The following is a 22,655-nucleotide window of genomic DNA, read 5'->3' as shown; positions in this document are numbered from 1 at the left end:
TGAAATTTCTTTGATACGGTTTTTTCAATTTCCCATTCTGCATTGTGGGATATAAAAAGTATTGATACAGACTGAGTGTTGTCTATTTTTTTTCAATATTTTTCCTACAGTTTTATTAAGCAATGTTCTACTTTTGATTCATCCACAACCACTATATTACCATGAGTTATTAATTTATTAGATTTTCTTTGCCAGTTACTGACTCGCTTCACTTAATTGACTGAATTTACATATTGCTTTTCGAGTGTTTGTGTGTGTGTGTGTATTCACCTAATTGTGGTTAAAGAGTCTCTCTCGTGTGTGTGTGTGTGTGTGTGTACTCGTCTAGTTCTCACCTAATTGTGGTTGCAGGGGTCGAGTCACGGCCCATGATACCGCCTCTTCCCTGGTGTGTGTGTGTGTGTGTGTGTGTGTGTGTGTGTGTGTGTGTGTGTGTCTGTCTGTCTGTCTGTCTGTCTGTCACCACTTTAAACCTGATAACTTTCTTTTGAAGTGTGTTGGTTCCTTCCTGCTGTCAGTATGCATGTCAAGAACTTTAACATAGGTTGGTGAAGGAGCGCCTGCACGGGTAAGAATCATTGCTTGACAACTAAGATGAGGTTCAGTCCCCGACATACATTCTCTTGGCTACTAACATAAACTTTTTCCCAGAGAATTGAAAAAAAAAACGCTCTTTCCTTTCGGCACATACTTATTCATTGTATATCATTAATATAAATTAAAACCTACATTTAATTTTGATATATTTTCTTATCACTTGTTGGTGTTAGTTTGAAGAATTATATGCTTATATATACAATATAATACATTAGCAAAGTCCTGTTATAATACTGTCACTTTCTTGTCTATACCATCACTGCGAAGCATATCTTTTTTTTCTAAATCCACATGATAATACTGTTAGTTACTGCTGTTTGCATTTCCTTCTTCGGTCTACCATTTAAATCATATATTCCCGCACTACACTCACCGTCTGCTATACTGTTACTTCGTCTGTTAGTGTGGCGCGGTCTGAGAGATTGTATAGAATGAAGGCCCGGGCTCGATCTGGGTCCCGCACTTCCCTGAAACGGCGCCCTTGTGACCTACGTGGGGTGGAATGCGCAGATCTGACTGATCTGTCCTCGATGCTAAGGTCCTCTTCTGGGCCCCCGCAGACCCCTGACCCCCCGATTGTTCCCCCGCAGCGGGTACCAGTCTCGTCTAGGTATTCGAGACTCCGACAGACTCGCTCAGAAAGTTCCGTCGAAACACTCGACTGCAGCAGGAACTCGGCGCTTCGGTGTCCCAAGGACCTTAAGTCCTTGGAGCTGGAATGCACTCTGGTAGGATTTTCCGAGGAGCTGCTGTTGCTGCTGCAGTTATCTTGAGAGACGCACCGCTGACAAGTTCCACCTGCGCTGCAGACATCAGGTGTATCTGCAGGTTCATGGTCGACGCTGTCACTCTTAGTGTTGCCTCTCTCTAAATCGCAGTCCTCGGAAGGAGCAGCTGCTCCGTCGTAAAAGCCACTAAATACAGAAGAGTCTTTACAGTCAGTTTTTGTCTTGAGATGCGATTCGCTTCTCCTCCTATTTTTATTGAGGGAGCTATCTATATGGTCTTCCTCTCTGAACACATTAACGTCGTTTTCTTTATTACGTATTACACTATTAATGTTTTCATCTTTAGAGGCACTCTTTCTAAGGTGGCAAAACCCATTTCCTTGTCTCCCACCTCCTTTATCAAGAATTTCTTCTTTAGATACACTCTTTCTTAACAAATTTACATTTTTTACACCGACATTTACGCGCGTCTCGTCCCTGGGACAGACCACACTAATTGGCGTTTCTCCTTCCCCCTGAAAACTTGTGCACGTAATATTATCTGTCATATTCGCCAGGATGCTGTTCACATAAGGCTTCATGACGATACCGTCACTGTATTTTCTCTCTCTCTGGCTACGACGTCTCTGTTGTTGGTGGGGTTGTAGCAGCAGCTGCTGTGGTTGTTGTTGCTGCTGCTGCTCTGCGCTCCTGCCGTTTTTTTCTGTGACAATGGCTGTGGTTACACTGGAAACAGTGGTGGTGGTGGTATTTTTGGCCGCTTCCTGCATGGCTGTGAGCTTGGCCACCATCTGTCTGTTCCCAAGGCGCAGGTTCTTCTCTCGTAGGGACTCCAGCTGTGTGTACAGCCGCTGGAACTGCTCCTGAAGAAAGAAACGTTATTATAAATGTTCCGAACCTTCGAAATATCTGTGAAGGGATTGAAGATGAATTAATTGCAACCCCCTGACTTGCATACTCGCAGGTCAGTGACTAGAACGGTGTTTAAGAATTTGCCCATCCAAGAGGTAATAACACACACCACTCCTTTTGTTCCTTTGCATTTTACAAACACGAGTTCCTTTCCCCCACCTTTTCCCCAATTCACTCATCCTGTTCCTCATTCACTTCCACTAATCCATGTTTCTCATCCAGGGCTTTAACCTCATCACCTATTCCTTATTTCTAATATCCTTGACCTACTTCCTCACTCTCATCCTCAGTCTTATCCCTCAGTTTTCGCAAACACTTTCAATTCATCCACTATAATAATCCAGATCCCCATTTCCGAACTCCGTTAGTCTTCTCCCTCTCACAAGCATCAGTACCTCACACATCACCTCCACAATACCACCATCACATCCACATACCACTTCATCTAACTACCGCAGAGAACGACCATCCCCTAGCACCACAAAGCCCTCCCCTCAGCATCACTGCAGCTACACCCACTACAGTATGCCCTCACGGCTACTCTAGCACTCGCCTGAAGGTCGCCTTGGTCGAAGGTGGCGTGGTTGTTGCTGTTGCCCTGGTTGGCTCGCTGCAGAAACTTGGCCGCTTTGGGCTTGGTCATACTCAGCGTCTCCTCGCCTCCCTTGCCCTGACCCTTCACTACCATGTACACCTGAAGAATGCAAGTATATTATATGAAATGAAAAACACAATGGAACCCTTGGAAGACGTTTCGGTCTGTCTGAAGCCATTATTAAGTTGTGAACCGATACTGGGAGGAGGAGAACCGAAGCGCCTTCTAAATTTCTTAAAAAGAGTCCTTAAAACTTTAAAGATTTAAAAGTGCTAAAACCTTGGAGTAATTTACTGCCGCTGTGAAAGTTAAATATAAAAATACATACTAACATTGATCAGCTCAAGTCATCCCACAATTAAATTTTTTTTACCAACATACAACAAAAAAATCAGTAATATAATTAGAATAATTAGTGTCACTATAAATATCCATATTTAAAGATAAAAATTATGGTTTTATTTTTAAATTGTCATTTTTTTCATAAAATTTAATTTCGCTAAAATACTATATACAATTTTTTTTTTTTAGAATTTTGCTAAAATCTTGGAGTTTACTTTAGAAATTTTCATAAAAGTTAGTAAAATTAGCAGGACTTTGAATAAAAGTGTAAGACCTGAAAAACTAAACTTTAAATTTTCGAAAAATTGTGATAAATTGATTTTTTTAATATTTTTAAATTATACCTTATACCGTACCTTTAATATACCATTGAAGAGTTTTGAGAGTTTCACTACTCTCGGAGCCCGGCCATGGGCCAGGCTCGTCTGGTGCTTGCCTGGTCAACCAGGCTATTGCTGCTGGAGGCCCGCTGCCGCACATGTCCACCATAACCTCGTTGATATAGCACCTGGTGAATATACTTGTCCAGTTACCTCTTGAAGGCTTCCACACTTGTTCCAGCAGTGTTTCTGATATCTTCTGTTAAGATGTTGAATAGTCTGAGACCCCGAATGTTGATACAGTGTTCCCTTACTGTCCCCACCGCACCCCTGCTCCTCACTGAGTTTATTTTACAATTCCTCCCATATCTCTCACTCCAGTATGTTGTTATGGCAGTGTGCAGATTTGGGACCAGGCCCTCGAGTACTTTCCAGGTATATATTATCAGGTATCTCTTTCTTCTCCGCTCCAATGAGTACATATTCAAGACCTGAAGGCGTTCCCAGTAATTTAGGTGCTTTACTGGCTCACTGTGAGCCGTAAACGATCTTTGTATTTGTTCCAGCTCTGATATTTCTCCTGCTTTGAACTTGGCCGCCAGCACTGAACAATATTCTAAGTGAGGGAGCACTAGAGAGTTGAAGAGTGTCACCACTGGCATTATTTCCCTTGTTTTGAAAGTTCTCGGTACCCACCCAGTCATCCTCCTGGCTGTCGTGATCTTTGTCTTATGCTCTTTAAAAGAAAGGTCAGCTGACATAATTATTCCCAAGTCTTTTACGTGTTCCTTTCGTTCTATTTGAGTTCTTCATTCTTTCCATACTTAAGCAGCTGGAACTTATCACCATTGAACGTCATGTTGTTCTCCACTGCCCACTGGAAAACCCTGTTTATGTAACAAAAAAAAGGCACAATACCGTGAATGGAACGATACACAAATAACCCGCACATAGAAGAGAGGAGCTTACGACGACGTTTCGGTCCGACTTGGACCATTTACAAAGTCACACTGCTGATGTCTTTCTGTAATTTTTCAGTGTCTTCTACCGTACTGACTTTCATGCTTATTTTAGTGTCATTTGCAAATGATGATACAAAAGTGTGATGGGTGCTTTTGTCTGCTATGAGGATGAGAAACAGCAGAGATGCGAGGACAGTACCTTGGAGAACTGAGGTTATTACCTCGCTGATTCTAGATTTTGCTCTGTTTACTACTACTACTACTACTTTCTTTGTTTTGTGTGTTATGAATCCGAAAATCCATCTGCCTACCTTCCCCGTAATGCCAATGGCCCTCATTTTGTGCGCTATCATTCCATGATCGCATTTGTCAAACGCCTTTGCAAAATCTGTGTAAATGACATCTGCGTTAATGGTTCAGCAGCTGTGACAGACATGATCGTCCTGCTCTAAAACCATGCTGGTTCGGGTTGTGCTGGTCTATGAAATTTGTAATCTGCCGTCTCATCACTCTTTCGAAGATTTTTATGATGTGAGAGGTTAGGGCTACTGGTCTGTAATTTTTAGCTAGTGCTCTACTACCTCCCTTATGCAAAGGAGCTATGTCTGCACTCTTTAAGGCCTCTGGTATTTCACCTAGATCTAAGCTCTTTCTCCAAAGAATACTGAGGGCTCGTGCTGGTGGTACTCTACACTTCTTTATAAACAGGGCATTCCATGAATCTGGTTCAGGTGCTGAATGAGTGGGCATGTTGTCTATTTATCTTTCGAAATCTTTCGAAATTGTACTAATGTCAATTAGTTGGTCTGCGCGGCCTTCGGCTGGAGTGAAAAGTATTTCAGCATTTTCTACCTTGTTGTCATTTAGTGGGTTGCTGATCACCGACTCATACTGTTCTTTTAGGATTTCACTAATTTCCTGTTCGTCAGCATACGAATCTCCTCTCAATAATGGTCTAATTCTACAAGTAGTTCTTAGCTTAGATTTTGCATAGAAATAATTTTTTTTTTTTTTGCAATATCCTGTATGACCCTTTGTACTTTTGTTAGGTATGACATCCTAAGTTTTTGATCTAATTCAGTGATCTCTCGGCTAAGACTATCTTTCCTCTGTTACAGCATATTTGTGTTTTTAAATAATTCAGTAACAAATTTTCTTCTGTACCATCTTCTACGCTCTCTATATCTGATCTTTTTCTGGGTTTCCTCAATGGTACGTGTTTCATACAGATTTTGTAAGCTTTCATATTCAGCTTCTCTAGACATTGGTGGTGATTTAGGGTGCTCATGTCTGATTCCCAGGATGTCTGATAGCTCTTGGTTTATTTTTTCCCCAGTCAATTCTATGGTTATTAAAATTAAACTTATTGAACATCCCGTCCCTAACAGTGATGCAATTCCCTAACCCTGCGTTAATACTCGTTTGAACTTCTATAATGATGTGATCAGAGTATATTGTTTTTGTAATTGTTATATCTCTGATTAGTTCCTGGTTATTCGTGAATATCAAATCCAGGGTATTTTCATTTCTAGGGGGATCAGTTATCTGTTGGTTCAAAGAATACTTTTCACAAAGCCTCATTAGTTCCCTGGTATGTACCTGTTGGGCCAGGATGCTTCCCGGAGATATTTCTGGTATAAAATTGTGCTGCACCATCTTCCATTTTACATGAGGGACATATAAATCTTCAAGGAGTAAAATATTTGGTGTGGGATTTTCTAGCCTATCCAGATAGCTATCTATCTTCCTTAACTGATCTGTGAATTCCTCAGCAGTTGCTGATGGTGGTTTATATCTAGGATAATTATCAAATTCCTATTTTCAACTTTAAATGCCTATTATTTCTACTACATCATTCGTAGAATTCAGCACTTCTGTGCAACAGAAGTATCCTTTACAGAGGGTCCTACTTCTCCCCATAATCTATTATTAATCTGATCACATCTATACATGTTTCTGTAAATGCTCCAAACATGGCATTCGCTTCTGACAGTAGCCAACCGACGTAACTAACTTTGTCGTTTTTATTTGATTTCAAACCCTGAATATTTGCAAATATGACGCAGGAATTACCGTTTGGGATGTTTTGTTTTGGTTTGTGTTTCGTTAGTACCACTGGTGATGTACTACCTGGTATGGCCCCTGGTGTACACGCCCCTGGTTTCTCCAGTATTGACGTTGCATTTGATTGTGTATTCGACCCTGATGGGCTGATGCCTGGTTTGGCATGTCCCATTGTGCAGTCCAGCTGTCCCATCTGTAGCATTTCCCATTTTTCCTTCTCTTAGGCCCTATTGTTTCTGTCTAAAAAAAGATCACAGTTCATTTTCTATTTCTCTGCTCTCTGTAACGCTGCGTTCCTTTTACATGATGGTCTGGGCAGCTCAGGTCGTAACATTCCCTGAACGGTGTTGAAGCTTGGCACATCACTGGGTGGAAGTACCTCCAGTCTTAGTCAAAGCCACACTTTCGGTTAATCAACATGTTCGCACATTTTCTGTTGTTTATTCCAGCAAGCTCTGCCATATAGGCACATAACTTTTGTATAATGTCTGCGAATGTTCTGACTGCCTATATTTACTGAGTTTGTCTTTCCCCGATCCGTATTCTCTTTTCTTTTATCTAGGCGTATTTCTTCCCTTTTTTTCATTTTCGTTTGTTCCTACTATAGCTTTCTCTTCCTCCCTTTTCTATGTTATGTACCAATGTTATGTCAGGAATCTTCAAAGAAATTGCTGGAAATTAAAAAAAAAAGTACCCTTTTTCTAAAATATTCATAAAATATTTGTATTCCCCCAGAAAAAATGCAAAAAAAAAAAAAAAATAAAAATAAAAATAAAAACATTATTAAAATGTTCATAGTTTTATAGATTTTAATGTGAAACTCTCGGGAAATTTTTAAGTATTAAAGAAAAATTTAAAACCAGTTTACAAAAAAATAAAATTTAAAAATTGTTTCTGCCAGCCTTCCCCCAGCCAGCCAGCCTCTCTCTCTCTCGCTCATTTCTCTCCATGTACATGTAAATATAATGTTCATATTGTATATAAATATATCGTGCCGAATAAGTAAAATCGGTCAATTAGCAAGAACTCATTTAAAATTAAGTTCTTTATAAATTTTTCTCTTGTACGTTTAAAGATAATTTTTTTTCATTTATGCTAATGTAAAAATTAATAATTTTGGACCAAAAGTACCTTAGAAAACTTACCTAACCTTATTATAGCAAGCGCAATTTAATTTAGCCTAATCCAACTAAATAGATTTTAGATAAGTTTACAATAATTTAATAAACAAACACAATGAATTTTTTTTTTCGTTAGGTTCAGAATGACTTTTACGAAATTATTGAATACACAGATTTTTTCTTGCCTTATTCGGCAAGAAGAGCGTTGTTATTTAAGCCAAAATAGCAAGTTTTACCTGTTCGGCACGACAATACACACACACACACACACACACACACACACACACACACACACACACACACACACACACACACACACACACACGCACGCACGCACTCCCCCCTCCCCCTCCCTCCCTCCCTCCCTCCCTCCCTCCCTCCCTCCATCCCTTCATCTTTGGCTCCTCACTGTTTACCTATTTTTCCTGCTTTTCTATGTCTTCTCTTAATCTCCTTCCATCCCGTGACCTCATTCCTTTCCTCCTTTACCTCCGTCTACCATTTCTCTCTTGCTTACCCTCCGTCTTCACTTGTTTTTTTCCACTTTCATCTCTCACTTCTAGTCCTTACCCCCTTCAGTTCTCCTCCCTTTCTCTTTTTATACACTTTATATTTCCATCCTCTTTCTTTCCCTATTTCCAACCCTTCCCTTCCTTCTTCCTCCATCTCACCTTGTCCTCCCTCCCTCCCTTTGTCATATACATTTTCAAATAAATCGCCCATATTTTTTTTCAACATTGCCTATGTCTCTCTCTTCCCCTCTTCGTATCTCTAATTTCTTCACCCTCTTTGTCTCCTTCCTCACCCCTTTTTATCTCCCCTTTTTCTACATTCTCTCTCACCTTACTGCCGAAGATGATGACGATGAGAAGAGTGATAGTGAGCTGTGTGTGGCAGAAGAAAATGATAAACAGTAGATCAGGATTGGCCGGTGACTGCAAGAACAACCTGGGGGAGAGAAAGTAAACAGGGTGGGAGGGGAAAGAGAGGATGGGTTGGAGGGAGAGAGAGAGAGGGCGTTGGAGGGGAGAGGGGGTGGGAGGGGAAAGAGAGGGAAGTCGGGGGAAGGAGGGGAAAGAGAGGGAGGTTGGAGGGGAAAGGGGGCGTTGGAGGGGAAAGAGAGGGCATTGGAGGGGAAAAAAAGGGTGATGGAGGGGCAAAGAGAGGGCGTTGGAGGGGAGAGGGAGGGTGGAGAGGAAACAGGAGAAAATAGGAGACGAGGGAATGGAGAGGGGTGCGAGGGAAAACAGGGAGAGAAGAGGAAACAAAGGAGCAAAAGAAGCAGGGAGGAAGAAGCACAGTGGAGAGGAAACAGAATGATTGGTTTTAAAGGAAAGGACAGAAAAAGGAAAATTGGAGAAGGATGAATGGTGGGAAAGGATGATACCGAAAAAGGAGAAGAGGCAAGAGACGTGTGGAAGCAGGGATAGAAGGAAGAAAAGACGGAGGGAGGGGGAAGATGTGTGGAACAGAAAACGGAGTAGAATGAATGAGAAAGGGAGAGAGAAAATTGCAGGAAAGTGGAAAAGAGGGAAGGGTAAAACAGTGCATGGAGGAGAGAAGTTAGCGGGAGGAGTAAATTTGAGCAGGTATAGAGGAACGAGGGAGGGGAAGAGAGTGGAGGGAAGAGAAGTGGAAAACAATTATAATCTCTTGAAATGATAATGGAATTCAAACTATTAATGTTCAATGTAATATATCCTCAAAATAATGAAAGTTTAATGATTAGTGGCATTCAGAACAATAACCGGTGATCAAGGTGTAAGTCACAGGTTATAGAGGTGGTACCTCTATATATGGTTTAGAAAGACACGTAAGCAAACACTATGACATATTTATTAGAAAACGTTTCGGTCCTGGGACCTTGATCACTTCTAACATACAGAGGTAGAAAGGCATTATATATATAGGCGGAGAGTGAGGTGTGACGCAAGTGACCTGAGGAATGTCATAAGAACATAAGAATGGAGGAACACTGTAGAAGGCCTACTGGCCCATGCGAGGCAGGTCCTTATCAAAACAACCTCTGCCTATGATGAGGACGGGTAGACGATGAAATCATGTGACTCCTGTATTGTTGGGTTGGTGGTGCTTAAGTATCATGTATGCCAATGTTTTTGAAATTTTGTAGTTTCCAGTGTTGCGTTCTATAGTGTCGGTGACGGCGATTAGTGAGGCTTCTAGGCACCGTCGGCGTCTGAGGTCTGGTTCGGTGAGAACGAGTTGTGCCTCATTCCAGTTCATCAAATGCCCCGTGGAGTCTCTGTGGAGGACACAGGCGTACCTTACATCGTCTCTGTTAGAGGCATTTCGATGCTCATTCAAGCGGACTGCAAGATCTCTGCCTGTCTCGCCAACATATTTCTTGAGACAGAACCCACAGGGGATAGTGTAGACGCCTGCTGTAGAAGTTAGAGGTGTGGGGCTGCGTTTCGTAGTGAGGTCTTTGATAGATGATGTGTTTATGGTGGAAACATTGATGTTACTCATAGCAAGTGCCCGGCGAGTATTCGTGGCAACATCACCACATGGGAGTACTATGAACTGCTTAGGGGGCTGTTCCATGGGCGGTTTGTTGAGAATAGCTTGTGCCTTAAGTCTGCAATCTCGGATGAAGAAAGATGGGAACTGAAGACGTGTAAAGGCTTGTGTTATGTAAGTGCATTCTTCTTCTAGAAAACAAGGGCTGGAGATGCGAAGAGCTCTCAAGAAGAAGCCAATGAGGACTCCTCTCTTAGTGCGGGTGTCTTGGTGTGAATAAAAGTGTATAAGATCGTCCTTGTTGGTAGGTTTTCTATACACTTTGAAGAGAAGTTTGTCACTGTCGGGAGATCTGCACAGTAGAACGTCGAGGAAAGGAAGTTTGCTATCATTTTCGAGTTCAAGTGTAAACTTTATTGATGGTTCAACTGCATTGATCTTTTTGAAAAGGGCCTGGATATTGAGACGTCTCGGATAGAAAACCAATATATCATCAACGTATCTTAGCCAGGTAACGGTGTTGGGAATGAGGGTGCTGAATTTCTCTGTCTCCAGGTTTTCCATGAAGAGGTTGGCAAGCACAGCACTGAGCGGGCTGCCCATTGCCATCCCAAAGCACTGTTTGTAACGGTTGTCCTGATACTTGAAGAAGTTGAAATTAACACAAAGTTCCACTAGACTGATGAAGTCTAGAAGAGGTAAAGGGAGGTCGTGGTTTTCAGTGAGCCTCTGTCTCAGAATGTTGATTGCAGCGTCAGTAGGAACGTTGGTAAAGAGGGCTGTGACATCGAAGGAAGCCATGCTTTTGTTTTTGACATTCAGGTTGGAAATTCGGGAGAGAAGGTCACCTGAGTGCTTGAGGTGGGCTTGACTGATGGTGCCCAGAAGCGCTGAAAGGTATTTGGCAAGGTGGCCGGCTAGTCTGTGTGGTGCACTCCCTATGCCCGAAGTGATAGGCCGTAGTGGGATGCCAGGTTTGTGTGTCTTAGGAAGGCCATACAGGCGTGCTGGTTTCGGTTGACCTGGTAAAAGTTTAAGTAGTTTTTTGCCTTGTTCTGATTTTCGTAAGATGCTACGAGCCTTTTGAAGAAAAGTCTGGGTACTTTAAAGTAGCACTGATTCCGATACAGGCTGGTATGTGTTGACATCGTTGAGAAGATTTAAAACTTTATTGTTGTAGTCGACAGTGTTGAGTAACACCACACCACCTCTTTTGTCAGAGGTTGTAATGACGATATCATCGTTGTTGGCCAAGTCCATGAGTGCTTGGATGTATCTTCTGGGAATGACCGGTCTTGAAGGCTCAGTAGCTGCAGCAGTGATAATTCCTTGAACAAAGCCTTTTTGAAACTCGGAGCCTCCAAAAGTTGGTTCTTGGTTACCATATCCACCAGATTGTTTCTTGTTGATGCCGGTAGTAAACTTGAGCCCTAGGCTGAGGGCTTCTGTCTCGGTGACGGTTAGTGTATTGGCCAAGTCCATGAGTGCTTGGATGTATCTTCTGGGAATGACCGGTCTTGAAGGCTCAGTAGCTGCAGCAGTGATAATTCCTTGAACAAAGCCTTTTTGAAACTCGGAGCCTCCAAAAGTTGGTTCTTGGTTACCATATCCACCAGATTGTTTCTTGTTGATGCCGGTAGTAAACTTGAGCCCTAGGCTGAGGGCTTCTGTCTCGGTGACGGTTAGTGTATAGGAAGATAAGTTATTTATGATTTCTGGTCGTCCCATTTCGCTCCATTTGCTGTGGGAGCACAGGTCTTGTAGTTTTCGTGATAGCTTCAATTTCTGTTGGATGTTGGCAGTGGTAATTTGGCTGAGTATATATTCTGCAGTTCTTCTATCAGGAGTAGGAAGTGAAGCACGAATCTGAGCGGCACGTAATGAGGCCCCCCTTCTGAGCATGTCGCAGAGAAATTCAGCACCCTCATTCCCAACACCGTTACCTGGCTAAGATACGTTGATGATGTATTGGTTTTCTATCCGAGACGTCTCAATATCCAGGCCCTTCTCAACAAGATCAATGCAGTTGAACCATCAATAAAGTTTACACTTGAACTCGAAAATGATGGCAAACTTCCTTTCCTCGACGTTCTACTGTGCAGATCTCCCGACAGTGACAAACTTCTCTTCAAAGTGTATAGAAAACCTACCAACAAGGACGATCTTATACACTTTTATTCACACCAAGACACCCGCACTAAGAGAGGAGTCCTCATTGGCTTCTTCTTGAGAGCTCTTCGCATCTCCAGCCCTTGTTTTCTAGAAGAAGAATGCACTTACATAACACAAGCCTTTACACGTCTTCAGTTCCCATCTTTCTTCATCCGAGATTGCAGACTTAAGGCACAAGCTATTCTCAACAAACCGCCCATGGAACAGCCCCCTAAGCAGTTCATAGTACTCCCATGTGGTGATGTTGCCACGAATACTCGCCGGGCACTTGCTATGAGTAACATTAACGTTTCCACCATAAACACATCATCTATCAAAGACCTCACTACGAAACGCAGCCCCACACCTCTAACTTCTACAGCAGGCGTCTACACTATCCCCTGTGGGTTCTGTCTCAAGAAATATGTAGGCGAGACAGGCAGAGATCTTGCAGTCCGCTTGAATGAGCATCGAAATGCCTCTAACAGAGACGATGTAAGGTACGCCTGTGTCCTCCACAGAGACTCCACGGGACATTTGATGAACTGGAATGAGGCACAACTCGTTCTCACCGAACCAGACCTCAGACGCCGACGGTGCCTAGAAGCCTCACTAATCGCCGTCACCGACACTATAGAACGCAACACTGGAAACTACAAAATTTCAAAAACATTGGCATACCAGCCCAACAACACAGGAGTCACATGATTTCATCGTCTACCCATCCTCATCATAGGCAGAGGTTGTTTTGATAAGGACCTGCCTCGCATGGGCCAGTAGGCCTTCTACAGTGTTCCTCCATTCTTATGTTCTTATGACATTCCTCAGGTCACGTGCGTCACACCTCACTCTCCGCCTATGTATATATAATGCCTTTCTACCTCTGTATGTTAGAAGTGATCAAGGTCCCAGGACCGAAACATTTTCTAATAAATATGTCATAGTGTTTGCTTACGTGTCTTTCTGAACCAACTTGTCGGTATTTATTACCAAGGTTTATACTACCTCCCTCTCTCTCATATATATATATATATATATATATATATATATATATATATATATATATATATATAAACTGGGTTAGCAATAATACATTAGAATAAAAAGACACCAGTATGATTAATAATCTCCTAACTAAGGATCCTCTTAAAAAAAAAAAAAACACGAACCGAGAGTTTTGAACACTGTTGCCCAGGTGTCCGGTTTCGTGCACAATTGTGAATATTGTTGGCTGCTAATGATCGGGGCTCTCTCTAGGCTGGGCATCCAGCTGTATTATTATTCTAATAAAGAAAGCGCTAAACCGACAAGGGTTATGCAGTGCTGCTGGGCAGAAAATAGTGCTGGGGCTATAAACAGCTAGGTGGAGAGGGGATCAGAGGTGAGGGGAGGAATGGGCTGGAATGGACGCTAAGGGCTGTGTGTCAAGGTTCGTATAGTGAAGCAGTTGCTGACAAAGTCAAAAAGTGATTGTAAGTCAAAGGCAGGACCGTCTGCCAGATTGGAAGATAAGGTAAGAGAGGTAGGGCGGCGGCTTCGTTGGAGGTAAATCCTGCGAGCTCGCTGGTAAACCAGGCAGTTGACAAAAATGTGAAGAACCGAAATAGGAACCCGACAAACCTCACAGAGAGGAATAGGGTGTCGTTCCATGAGATACCCATGGGTAAGGCGAGTATGGCCAATGCAGAGACGGGAGTGAGCACTCTCCCGAGTACGGCAACGGTGGTAAGAAGATGGCCACAAACCTAAAAGCGGTTAAATAGAGTGCAATTTGTTATGGTGCATGTCCGCCCACAGTTGTTGCTAACGGCCACGAACACGGGCAGAGATGACTGAAAAATAATCTCTGAACGGAATACCTCCATAGGAAACCGAAAGATCATGCACCGCTGACCGTGCAGCAGCAGCAGCAGCAGCAGCATCCGCTTGTTCATTGTCCTGCACATCAATGTGTCCAGGGACACGACAGAAAACGACATCTTTGTTTTTGCTAGCCACACAGCACAACCATAGCTGAATACGAATGACTGGTGGATGAGGGGAATCAAATTGCTTAATGGCTTGTAAAATAGTGAAGGAATCTGAAATGATCATAAACGTAGAAGGAAACGTATGTAATACGGAGAAGTGCTATGAGGATGGCATACAAATCGGCAGTAAAAATACTAGCCGAGTCTAACAAATGACCTCAGACAACATCGTCAGGGAACACTGCCGCGAACCCAACATCGTCAGAAGATTTAGAACCGTCTGTATAAACAACGGCATGAGCATGAGACCGGAAGTGATCAAGAAAAAGAGAGCGAGAAGCAGTCGTAGGTAGGAAAGCTTTGGCGCACGGCAGTAGGGGAGAACAGACATGAACCGTTAGAACCTCCCAAGGGGGATGCTAAATGAGCATACAAGGGAGGCAACTGGAGAGAAGACCGGTGTGAGTGAAGGCGAAGAGAAAACGGTTGGAGTAAACAGGGGCGTCGAACAAGTAACAAGCTTCTACTAACGTCTGAGACCAACCTATATGTAGACGGAACACGAAGGTTGTGAGAGCAGATAGAGTAACCCTGATGATGAAGGGGATCTAACTTAGTGGTAGAAGCTGCAGAATAGACTTGGTCGCCATAATCCCTCTTGGACAAGACTAAGGTGGAATGCAAAGGAGAGTCCGGCGATCTGGTCCCCATGAACGATGAGCAAAAAGTTTAAGAAGATTCAGCCGACCATGGCAAGCTGCCTTCGAAGAGAAAATGTGAGGTTTCTATGTCAACCAGTTATCAAAGAAAAGGCCAAGAAACTTGACCATAGAACATTCTGCAATACGTGAGCCGTGTAAATACAATGGAATATCTAGGACAAGAGGACGTCTAGTGAAGGTAATGAAATGAGTTTTCGTACTAGCAAAATTAAATTCATGAGAAGTGGCCCAATGGGAAACTCGGTCAATCGCATCTTGAAGGGAGGCTGCTACCAGGCGACGGTCAGAGCCTGTGTAAGCTATAGCGAAGTTATCCACATAAAGTGACGACAAAATATGTGACGGAAGAACGGAAGGTAGGTCATATATAACCAAGAGTAAAAGGGTAGTGCTAAGGATACAACCTTGTGGGACTCCCTCGGCCTGAACAAAGTCTGAGAAAAGCGAGGCGCCAACAATGACACGAAAATGTCTGTCAGATAAGAAGGCAGAAAGGGAAGTTGGTAGATTACTGCGGAGGCCTAAGGAGTGGGCCCGGGCTAAAATGTTATACCTTCAAGTGGCGTCATATGCCTTCTTAAGATCAAAAAAGACTGCTAGGATGGAGTGTTTCTTGGCAAAGGCATTTTGCACATGCATATCTAAAGTGGAGTAAGGGGTCCAAGGTAGAGCGGCCCTTGCGAAAGCCATAGTGGCGAGGAGAAAGACTATTGTGAGTCTTCAAATACTATATCACACGTCTATTCCATCACTTTGCAGACTACACTGGTCAGAGCAATGGGACAATAGTGAGAAGTTTCAAACCCCGAGGTGACTGATTTATGAAACGGTAGTACACTGGCAGATTTCCTTTGCTGAGGGAGAACCCCCTCGCGTCCAAATAAGGTTGAAAAGACGCAAAAGGACTGTAAGGGCTGTAGAATGCAGATGGTATAGTATACTGATATGAATATAATCAGGCCCAGCTGCCGATGACTAGCAAGTGGAAAGTGTGGACTCTAACTCAAAGAGAGTGAAAGATACGTTATACGGTTCCAGTCCATTAGAAGAGAAATCCAAGGGCAATTGCTCTTTGATGGACTTAGAGACGAGAAATGAGGGACAAAGGTGAAGCCTTTGGGAGACACAGACAAGAGAGTTCCCGGTTTCCGTGACATCTTCAAGACGTTTCTCAACACTAACACCAGCAAAAGGGGAGCTGGATCCAGAGTGTACTTGCCACACAACTTCCGTGCCTTCTTCCAAACTGCGTATGACGTGGTGAGCGACTACCTTTGCCCTCTTAAAATCCAAAAGATGATTTGAGATCCGATTACATCGATAACTGCTCCACACAGTACGTTTCAAACGCACTGCATGGGCACATGCAGGAGACCACCAAGGCATGCATGTCTGAGAATGCCTACCTGAGGTTTGAGGAACAGAACGTGATGTTGCAATCAAAACTAAGGTTGAAAACTGGTGCGCCAGCTCATCAATAGAGGACGAAGGAGGGTCCCCACAAAAACCAGTAAGATGAGAGTATAAGTTCCAATTTGCTCGTCCAGATTGCCATTGGGAGCTACGAGGCGGTCGGGAATATGTAGTAGAAGTAAGAGTAGGAAAGTGATCACTGTTGTGCAAATCCGGGAGAAAAGACCAAGCATAATCAAGTACAACTGACGAGGAGCAGAAAGATAGATCAATGCAAGAGAGACTGAGTGCGAGAGTCAAAATGGGTAGGAGCACCCGTATTTAAAACATGAGGATGAGAAGTGAGAAGAGTCTCCAACTGATCACCATGAGAGTCAGTGTGACCCTTCCACCTAACAATTAGATGGGCGGCGGTAGAGAAGAGATCAAGAACTCAATATCCGAGATACAGAATTGCACAGTAAGGGGAAACTGTACAACATCTGTGCAAATAAATATAGGCTGCAGTATAATGCAGCAGAGAATGAACAAAGACCTGTTGATACGGTATACCAACACGCACAAGAAGCACACACTCATTAAATGATTAATTAGGAAAGGGATCAGAAAAATGCAACAGCACATAGCCTGAAATGAACGAATAAAGCTGAACGAATTTTAGGGTCTTGTAACCCGACACACACTGGGGAAAACCCATAAGGCCACGAATATTTCATTGTAAATAAGTCATTATTTACAAAGACAGATATGCCAACATTAAGTAGCGATAAAATCTATGGCCTATTAGGGTCAGTGAAGTCAATGTGTGGAGGCAACGGAAAGCATGTAAGCAAGGAGGAATCAGAATGCTATGAAGGAAAAGATTGCTGTGAGGGTCATGAAAAATAAGAAGGGGTAGAAGGAGGCATGATGGTTTCCATCGAGTGCTTCGTCTCTGCATTATAGTTGGAGAAAGTGTCAAGTGTCTCAGTGGATAAGGAAGATGCCGATACCATGACTTCAAAAATCGGTGAGGTAGAGCAAGTAGAGATAGGGGAGACTTTGGTGGGAACCAAAGAGGTTTGAGAGGGAAGGGGAGTATAAACCTGGCGAGGTGTGCCGGTGGGGACAGAAGAGTCCTGCGATGGAACAGGAGAGGAAGGAGGCTGGGAGGTAACTGGGGAAGAAGTCTGAGGGGTACCAGGAGAAGAGGGGACCACATGAGAGGGGTGAACCTCCACCTTCGTGTGAGATTTAGAAAGGGGGTGAGAACTACGCACTGAGGCCGGGGAATTGTAAGCACTGGACGAATGTGAAGAGACTTGGGTTTACGAGACAGGTTCAGCTTTGCAGGTGATGGGCGGGAAGAAGATACAGGTGTGCGAGGCCTTGCAGGCTGAGAAACTAGCTGGCGAGAAGAAGTAGAGGTAGGAGTAGGTAAGGAGGTGGGGCTTCAGAGGATAAAACTGCAAAAGAATTAGAGACGGGGGTGACCCCAAAAGACACAATACCGGAGGAGCTGGTAGGCAGGGAGCTGCTAAGGTTGGAGGTCTCGTAGCTACTCGCTAATCAGGGATACGAGGAAGAGTCCCCTGAAGGCAAAGCCCTGAGAGAGTTTTAGCCTAAGGCCTCCTGAAGACAATCAGTTTCTTGTTCATTAAGATGGACCCGACATCGGAGGGAAAAAGATGGATGAGGTTCGTTGCAATTGAGGCAAGTCGAAGGGGAGGGGGGAAGACTGCAAGATGTATTGGCATGATCTGTGGCACCACAGACCGGGCACTCTGCTGCAGATCTACAGTATTTAGCAGGGTGCCCAAAGTGCCAACAATTTTGACACTGGGAGTAGGGACCACTTTATGGACCTCTAGGTGATGGCCCATGATATAAACAGAGGACGGGAGTTCACTGCAGTCAAAGGTTAAGTGGGCGATGCTACTGAAAAAGTGCCTCCACCTGCAATGGGCAGAATATATATATCCACTTTGAGAAAAGGAAGGTCCTGAAGGGCTAAGTGCTCCATAATATTATCACCAAGTCAGAAAATCACTCTGTACTGTGGTATGTGGGCAAACCACTGTACCACTGCAAGAATTGAGAATAGCATACTTGTGAACTGCGATTGGAATGTTATCAATGGAAGTAAGATGGGAAAGATCATGAGCTTGTTCTGCATTCTGAACTGTAACGATACACACACCACTACGAAGAGCGTGAAAGGATGTATTTTGGCCAACGTGTTGTAAAACAGCTTTGTTGTAGGGAAAAGAATTTAGTATACTGTGTACTTGTAAACGTGGTGTGTAAAGGAAGTGGGTGTCGCATAGGTTGTTTTTGGGTGGAATAAGCATACATCGAAGAACCGTCATCAGCAAATAGTCTGGAACGTTCAGGTGTAGTACCATGGGTGGCCCAACCTGAGGGAGGTGGGCAATCCGAAAACTGTCGCACCATATTCAGGGAAGCTGGATGCATAGTTAAAGGCGCGCAAGAGGCAGAGGCACTAGAAGAAACAGGTGGAGCCTCAGCATCTGGAACAGGTGACGAAGTGTCACCAGCAGAAGGTACAGTGGTATGGGAAGAGTCTGGAGAATCGTCCAATAATGAAGCCGGGTCAGAACAGGATGTTTTAACAAACAGGGGCCGGGAAGGAGGAGGGTTATCATGGAATGAAGACTCCATGATGTTGGTACTTTTCTTATTATTATTTTTTAAGAAATAAAAGAAAGAAGGAAAGAAAAAAAAGGGACAGTGGAGGGACAGTCGCTAGAAGGCATGAAAGGGCTGCAAGTTCCCCTTCTCATCCGAGAGGATCTCGAGACCACGAGCAGTGCAGATGCAGCATGGAACTTGTGCCATACCTTACCCCATCATGCCAGTAAACCAGCACTCCGGGATAGCAACCTCACATCTACCGAGCCACCTCGGCGGACAAAAGAGAGGGCAGTCCGCAGTCCGAAACCTGCCACAAAGCATACCTCCTCCGGCTGCCACTTCCCAGAACTGACAGGCAACCTCTGGAGATACTCCCGTCACCTGCAGGACACCCCGCCCGCTTCTCGGAAATTTGGGAAGGGAGCAGGGCGCCTGGAGATAATTCAGATTCCACGGCAAACTACACCACACCCGAGGATCCTCATGGACTGGGATGAGCCCGGGTATACTTCCCCCTACCTAGAAATCGTAGTTTTGAAAATAATATAAAGATTTCTTTCGTTTTATATAAATTGGATTCATTTATAATTAATAAAATTTGGGAAGAATTTAATGGTACATTAGACAAGTAAAAAATCTTAATGCTTGGGTAAAGTATTAGGTGGGTTTTACAGAGTCGGGCGTTGTCACATGTGTGTGAGGTGTAGCCTTGTTGTGGTTACGCGATTGTGAAGTATAGTCTTGACCCTTTATATGCCTTCCTGTTGATGTTTGGTTTCTTATAGTTCCTTGATAATGTCAGAAGTCACGAAAGCGCTTGGAATTTCGGTATTCTTTCACAGTGGTTGTTTTGCATATTGTGATATCACCTGTTTACTGTGATCTTATCGGGGGGGCGCGCGCGCGCACACACACACACACACACACACACACACACACACACACACACACACACACACACACACACACACACACACACACACACAATATACTGCGTGGAATAGACAAGGTGGACAAAGACAGGATGTTCCAGGGAGGGGACACAGAAACAAGAGGCCACAATTGGAAGTTGAAGACACAAATGAGTCAGATATTAGGAAGTATTTCTTCAGTCATAGAGTTGTAAGGCAGTGCAATAGCCTTGAAAATGACGTAGTGGAGGCAGGAACCATACACAGTTTTAAGACGAGGTTTGATAAAGCTCATGGAGCGGGGAGAGAGAGGGCCCAGTAGCAACCGGTGAAGAGGCGGGGCCAGGAGCTAAGACTCGACCCCTGCAACCACAAATAGGTGAGTACAAATAGGTGAGTACACACACACACACACACACACACACACACACACACACATATATATATATATATTTATATGTCGTGAAGAATAGGCAGAACTTGCGATCTTGGCTTAAATAGCAACACTCATCTTGCCATATGGGACAAGCAAAAATTTGTGTATGCAATAATTTCGTCAAAATCATTCTGAACCTAACGAGAAAAATACGTATCACTGTGTTTATTTAATATTAAATTACTGTAAACAAATCTAAAATATATTTAGTTGGGTTAGGCTAAAATAAATTTTTCTTGTTATAATAAGGTTAGGTAAGTTTTCTAAGATTCTTTTGGAGCAAAATTTAAATTTTTTTACATTAACATTATTGAAAAAATATATCTTTAAACGTATAAGAGAAAATTTTAGAAAGGATTTAATTTTAAATGAGTTCTTGCTAATTTACCAGTTTTACATATTCGGCTGCCTTGGATCAAACGTGTAGCGCAAGCTACACGCCAAGGTATTGTCCAGTGTGGGCAGATTGGTAAAGCACTGCGTACCTTGTCCTAAGGTTCGTAGGTTCGAGTCTCCTTCCGCCAGAGATCAGTGTTTGTGTATATTTCGCCTGCTCTCGCGAATTCCTTGCATTGTTCAAATCTCTAGTAAGGCTGATGCATGCAGGGGATGAGATGAAAAGCTGTAAGCCTTCTCCCTGAAAGTTGGCTGCCTTGGATCAAACGTGTAGCGCAAGCTACACGCCAAGGTATTGTCCAGTGTGGGTAGATTGGTAAAGCACTGCGTACCTTGTCCTAAGGTTCGTAGGTTCGAGTCTCCTTCAGCCAGAGATCAGTGTTTATATATATATATATATATATATATATATATATATATATATATATATATAATGTGTCTTGCCGAATATGTAAAACTGGTCAATTAGCAAGAACGCATTTAAAATTAAGTCCTTTCTTAAATTTTCTTTTATACGTTTAAATATATATATTTTTCATTAATGTTAATGTAAAAATTTTTAATTTTGCACCAAAAGAATCTTAGAAAACTTACCTAACCTTATTATAACAAGCGCAATTTATTTTAGCCTAACTCAACTAAATATATTTTAGATTTATTTACAATAATTTAATACTAAACAAACAGTGACATATATTTTTTTCGTTAGGTTCAGAATGATTTTGGTGAAATTATTGCATACACAAATTTTCACTTGTCCTATATGGCAAGATGAGCGTTGCTATTTAAGCCAAGATCGCAAGTTCTGCCTATTCGGCAGAACTTGCCGAATAGGTAAGGAGGAATTCATAGTCACTGCAGTAACCTAAGTGACGGGATAGCACAGGTAGTTTGTTCGTTATTAGGTTAGTTACCTACTAGTTAACAGGAGGTAAGTGTTAGTAATTGTTACCTACTTCTCAAGTTAAGGGGTCAAATGAATTTAGGAAAAAATGAACTTAAAAAACTGAGAGTACTTGTATATATTAACAAGGCTTTCATAAAACTTTTAAAACAAAAGAGCCCAAGAATTTAAAGATTAGGCTCCGAGGACCAGGCTGAAGACTCACATTGAGACGTTGAGGAAGAGTGAGAGGATGAACTCGTTGTAGATGGCCAGTGAAATGTACTTGGACTCGTTGAATTCAGAGGGCGCCTTCCTCACCATGATGCAGAGTCGGATCCCCCAGACCAGGAACATCATCTCCACTGTAATAGGTTGTTGGTGTTCGTTACAAGGTAGTTAATAATTGTCACGTGGTAGTTTCCGTAGTTACCACCACTCTTTATGAAGTGGTTGTGTCGTACTAATCAACATCTCCACTGGAATAAATATTAATTTCACACTAGTCGTTAAAATCTACACAAGAACAGATAACGAAAGTTGTAAGGTGTTCATAAAGTCTTCATAATACAGTTAATCTTTATAACAACGTAAGTCTTCCTAACAGCAAAAAAAAAATTTCATTTTAACAGAGGAAACCTTCATTATGACAGAGCAAGATTTCATTATTGCAGAACATGAATCATTATGGCAGAGCAAGCTGAGAAAAAATTAATTATATTTAAGCTCCTCTCCATTACTTTAACATCTCGTAATATACATGTCTCCGCTAAAGAGATCTTTGGAATGAAACTCATTATTTTTTTTTGCCTACGAAAGGAATAACACTAATAAAAACAAAGGTTAAATGACCAGATGAAAATGTTTTATATTTTTTAAGTTCCCTAAAAAGCTGATGCTTGGTTAGGTTAGGTTAGGTTCGTCAGGAAACAGGACAAGTGTTTCCTGACGCGGGTCTTAGTCAGATGATGACCCGCTGTTGGAGCTTTTGGTCATCTGACCGAGACCTTCCGCTGG

The 22,655-nt window shown here is 42.8% G+C and overlaps 1 protein-coding gene across 1 annotated transcript in view; it reads right to left on the bottom strand.

Moving 5' to 3' along the window:
* Positions 1-6: 6 nt before the first annotated feature.
* Positions 7-22,655, bottom strand: part of LOC128694596 (metabotropic glutamate receptor-like protein P) — a 903,975-nt gene continuing 881,326 nt past the window's right edge. The window contains exons 12-15 of the mRNA XM_070095631.1: positions 21,865-22,003; positions 8,484-8,589; positions 2,713-2,931; positions 7-2,194 (exon numbers count right to left, since the gene is read on the bottom strand). Coding sequence (XP_069951732.1) covers positions 977-2,194; positions 2,713-2,931; positions 8,484-8,589; positions 21,865-22,003 — 1,682 coding nt within the window. The 3' untranslated portion in view covers positions 7-976. The remainder of the gene's footprint in view (positions 2,195-2,712; positions 2,932-8,483; positions 8,590-21,864; positions 22,004-22,655) is intronic.

Source organism: Cherax quadricarinatus, chromosome 51, assembly GCF_038502225.1.
Source record: "Cherax quadricarinatus isolate ZL_2023a chromosome 51, ASM3850222v1, whole genome shotgun sequence".
In the NCBI taxonomy this organism is placed as follows: domain Eukaryota; kingdom Metazoa; phylum Arthropoda; class Malacostraca; order Decapoda; family Parastacidae; genus Cherax; species Cherax quadricarinatus.
This window is presented reverse-complemented; position numbering and strand designations above follow the sequence as displayed.